Source organism: Beta vulgaris, chromosome 9 (assembly GCF_026745355.1).
Source record: "Beta vulgaris subsp. vulgaris cultivar EL10 chromosome 9, EL10.2, whole genome shotgun sequence".
In the NCBI taxonomy this organism is placed as follows: Eukaryota; Viridiplantae; Streptophyta; class Magnoliopsida; order Caryophyllales; family Amaranthaceae; genus Beta; species Beta vulgaris.
The window spans coordinates 2,129,069-2,134,314 of record NC_079210.1 but is presented as its reverse complement, the minus strand read 5'-3'; the positions used below and the strand labels follow the sequence as shown (position 1 = coordinate 2,134,314).

General features: G+C 34.4%; 1 protein-coding gene across 1 annotated transcript; it reads left to right on the top strand.

The window, feature by feature from the left end:
- Positions 1-210: 210 nt before the first annotated feature.
- LOC130590041 (organic cation/carnitine transporter 3-like) lies at positions 211-2,096 on the top strand. The gene has a single exon (XM_057391917.1). It carries the CDS (start codon positions 423-425, stop codon positions 2,094-2,096), a length of 1,674 nt encoding a protein of 557 aa, XP_057247900.1. The 5' UTR covers positions 211-422.
- The last annotated feature ends 3,150 nt before the right edge of the window (positions 2,097-5,246 follow it).

Sequence of the window (5,246 nt, the reverse complement as noted above, 5' to 3'; positions counted from 1 at the left end):
TTGGAAAGTACTTCACTAGTTTGGAAAGTCTTCTTTGTATAATTGTATTGAGAAACTTCTTGTGAATAATCGCGTGATTAGTAAAAAAACAGTTTTTAGCAAGGTTGTTGGCAAAAAGAGGTGAGAACATATAACAACTTGTTGATCGATAGAGGTCTTTTTATACTTTGTATTTTTTTTTTTGGTAGGGCATGTGTGACCAAGGAATAATTAGTTAATTATTGAAATTTTTTTCCACTGTAATAAAAACAATAACTTTATTGAAAAAAAGAAAAAAAAAAAAGCTGTTCACCTTGCTACTACTTGGCTATAAAACAACAGATTTCTAACTTCTCAAGGAACTTACAGCAATAGAGCACTTTAAGACACACAGGTACAATACAGTTGATGAAAAGAAGTCTAATGTCCATTTTAATTATCATATGAATTATGATAATCTCTTTATTCTAACCTTACTAATAAACTTTAAATTGCAGGGTAACATTCATATATCGTTACTCAACTTTACTACAGCAATGGAGCAAAATGTGGCACGACCTGTGGAAGAGGCCGCAAGACAAGATCAAATCCTACCTTCAGTGTCCATAGACGACATGATTGAGCAGAGTATTGGACGCATTAACGCGACTCAGATCTTACAAGCCATCCTTACGTCGCTACCACCATTGTTTGATAGCCAGCAAACATACATCAGTATCTTTGCTCATGCTCAACCAACATGGCATTGCACAGGTAGTAATACTAATAGTAATAGTAACAGCAACATCTCCTGTAGTTCCAATAATAACTCGAACATATGCCGCCTCTCGAAGAGTGAATGGGCTTGGGATTCACTCAACGTGCACACTTCGATCATATCCGAGTGGGATCTCGAATGTGCTAGTTCCTTCATCACCGGCTTCCCAACCACTTGCTACTTTGTAGGCTGCTTATTAGGTGGGTTGGTACTAGCCACACTCGGCGATTCATCACTTGGGCGAAAGAATCTCCTATGCTTTTCATCTCTTGTTATGTCCCTTGGTGCACTTGCTTCTTCATTTGCTCCAAATTTTTGGGTGTATTCAGTGTTTCGTTTCCTGAGTGGGGCTGGTCGCGCTCCGCTTGCCATCTCTACGCTGGTTTTGTTGACAGAAAGAGTTGGCAAGCGATGGAGGTCACAAGTGGCTATGGTCGGATTCATCCATTTTTCACTTGGAATATTTATACTAACGGGTATTGCATATCTAACTAAGGATTCTTCTTGGAGAAACTTATATCTATGGACTTCTATTCCAGGAATTGTATGCTCACTATTGTGTTATTTCTTCGTCTTAGAGTCCCCAAGATGGTTGTTCATGCAAGGACTAACCAAGGAATCCATAGCCGTCTTAAGAAAACTAGGATCGAGTACTAGTCAAGTTTACTCGACCGTGATCATAAACAACATGGCTAATCTACAAGAGGGGCCAAACAATACTAGTTCGTTTGAATCCATCAAGATACTAATCAAAAAAAGATGGGCTGTCAAAAGATTATTAGCATCCATGTTTCTAGCTTTTGGCATAGGACTTATGTACTTTGGCATGTTTTTAGGTGTTGGAAACTTAGGATTCAATATCTACTTGACCTCAACATTCAGTGCATTATTGTCTTTAGTATCTTATCTGCTAACATTCCTCTATTGGGTTCCAAGATGCAACAGAAGGATCTCATTGCTCGGCTTCTGCGTGATAAGTGGAGTAACAAGCATTGTATTTTCGGTAGTAGGAAAACATATTCATCAGGGTTTACTTATCAGCCTAGAGCTGGTGTCTCTATTTTGCGCCTGCATGGCGTACAATCTAGTATTAATGTATACAGTGGAGCTCTTTCCCACTTGTGTTAGAAACTCGGCCTCATCGCTCGTGAGGCAGGCGATGATCTTTGGCTCGGTTTTTGACCCGGTGTTGATTCTACTAGGGAGGCAAAACAAGATGTATAGTTATGGGGTGTTTGGAATTACAGTTCTTGTTTGTGGGTTTTTGGTTCTTTGTTTGCCTGAGACGAGAGGTAAGGTGCTGTGTGATACCATGGAAGAACAAGAACTTAGGGATAACAGTAGCAGCTCAATAATTTGATTTTAATTTACTTGAAATGTATTAATGGAACCACATATAGTATACAATTCTATGTAATTTTTTTCGGTTCACATCAGTTGTTAAGATCATTTCATGAGATTGAAGAAGGAAACATTTTCTAATGCAGCAAGTAGTTTACCAAAATTAATATATATGGAAGAGTCCGTTTTTGGAGAGACGGTCTCACGCACGTTAGTAGTGTTAACGTGAGATTGCTAATTTCATGCTGACATCACACACGTGCATGAAACCAGCAGTAGAATTAGTTAAGCGCTTGCACCTATTAGTTATGCTAGCCTTAAATTGCTTCTGGATGAATTAGTTAAGCATTGAAGTATATTAGTTAAGCGCTGGAGTAATATGTTATGTCATATATTCCAGATTATAATGCATTTTATTGACCCTAACTTAAGTATCACACATAAACATTCCCTCTTTCTTCTCGAATCCATCGAGACGCCCTAAAACATGTATTGTTTTCCTCCTACATTCTCAGCATACAACATGCATTTGATGTCTAATTTGGATGTAAGTAAAATATTTGAGAATGAGTCTGCAATGACAATGTCCACAAACACTTTGTTTTTTCACCCGATAAGATGTTTATCATATTTGAAGTGAAAGAAGAGTTTGACACATATTTATCACAAAGGTTAATATATACTGCCCATTGTTAGATGATACCTTGCACTTGCAAAAACTTTGAAGAAACAGATCAGATCACTTTTGGTACCAAAAACTTAACTTTTGCATTTGAAAGTTTAACTTTTTATTTGAAAAACATAACTAATACCTAAATGTTATTAGTTATTAATTTATTCTCAATAGTTAAATAATATGAAGTAATAGTAACGCAGCTATGGTTGTATTTTCATGCCTTGAGAATCATGCCCATGCTTTCAATCACAAAAATAGCACATAAGTATTTGTGCAAAAGGTGGATTAGATATGTAAAAAGGAAAGTGTGCAAATGAGAAATGAATAGATAAACCAATGTAACCCATGGCGATATGAAAGCGCGAGAAAATTAGTTATACAATCTAATCTCAAAAGTCAAGATAATGAATATGCAAGAAAGACACTCCAAGAAGTCTACAAAAATAATTTGCAATTATAAACAAAGTCTTAACTACAAAATCAATCATACAAGAACGATACTCATCAAGTATAACTAAATTGGTTATTTTATACCACTATGGTTCAAAAACAAAGAGAGGAATTCGCAAGAAAGAAAAGTCATTTTGAGAAGACTAAAAAAAAAAAATCCCAAGAACCAAACTGAAATTGGTACAATAATTACTCCAAATGCTAGGTTGTTTTAAGTTATTTTTTCAGGTTGTCTTTTGTATTTGACATTTTAGATTTGTAAAAAAGTTGTTTCATCGTTTATATTAGAAACCAAAATAATGCTCAGTTAATCTTAACTAACTATAAAACAACAGTAACTAATGTATTAAATATGTCAACTAAAAAACAATGGAAGTCTACATAAAGATTACCAGCTCTAAACTATTGTGCTAAAATACTTAACTAATTCGCCAAAAATATTAACTAATTCGCTAAAATATTATCGTGAGAATTTCTAAGGCGCGATTCGTTTTCTAAGAATATATATCTCTTGGGCTGGTCAGGTCTCACGTTAAGACTAACGTGAGACCGTCTTTTTTAAGACTTTGTGTATACGGAGTCGATAATTAGGACTCTCCTTTACCAGGTAGTACTAGCTTTTTCTGCATGCTATACGAGCGGTGACATTTTAGGCATAACTATTACTCGGTGTTAAAAGTAATGAAAAAATAAATTATGAAAGTACGTATCTACGTTCACTTTTATTTGGTGAGTGAGTAAGAAGTATTTAAATACTTACAAATAGTATCTAAAAACATTTTAAAGTAACTATAAATGATGAAATTGCATATCCAAGTAATGAAGAAACTGATTTTTTTTGAAGTTTGTATTTGTGATTAATTTTGTATATGAGTTGTCTTTGTATTGTAATGAGAATGCCATTTTTTTTTATTGTCCATAATATTAATTTTTAGTAAGTTCTTAATTACGAATTTTTTAGTTGATTGAATCTAAATTTAAATTTGATTGAATCTTTTTTATTGGCAAGTTTATGTGATTAACAATTATATGAGTTGATTGGATTTAATAGAGATTTGGTAGAATTTTTTTTTTTGGTATGTTTATGTGTGTAATGGTTTTATGTTGTGGAGGGGTGAATATGTAAATTCAAAGGGGGACACCATTACTCCCCCCTTAGCTTATATAATAGATATTTACTACATTAGTACATTTCTTTGCACATTTTACTTCTACACATTTCATAAATGCACATTTTATATTTTGGTCATTTGATCAAAATATTTGAGAAATATGCAAAAAAAAAAAAATATGTTCATGACTCATGAGTACATAGTTCTAAGTGCTTATATATAGGACCACCTCATAATTTGTATCTTAATTAGGATTAATAGTTTGCATATACATGGATGGTTTGAAGTTTGTTGTATACTTAGGAACACAGTTTGAGGCTTGTTGATTACGGTTTGAAACCGTTCCCTTGGCACTATTTAAGGAACATAAAACATATTTACATATACTAGTTATTGCACCACACACCCAAAAATAGTGTAATTGCGATATCCAAAGTATGTTGGATTCAATTAGCAAGCTCTTTTGGAAAAATGAAGAAGGGCTGCGCTAAAAAAGGCATGTAGGGCTGCGCTTCAGCAACCATTTCAGTCGCAGCCCTTCACTTTTTAAGTAGGGCTGCGCTAGGGCTGCGCTAGAAAAGCGCAGCCCTTAAGCTAGAAGGGCTGCGCTAGTTAGGAAAAAGCGCAGCCCTTCTAGCCCAGAAGGGCTGCGCTAGTTAGGAAAAAGCGCAGCCCTTCTGAGCTAGAAGGGCTGCGCTTTTTCCTAACTAGCGCAACCCTTCCTACCAAAAAAAAAAAATTAAAAAAATTTTTTTTTTGACATTTTTTTACTCATAATCTCACATTTTCTGAAATTAAACAGAAGAGAAGAGAAACGAAACGAAAATACTAAATCCAAAACAATAAAAAGAATGAAACGAAAATGAAAAAAAGGAACAAAAACTAATATACAAAGAGAAGTATACAATAAGTATACAAGAACATTAATCAA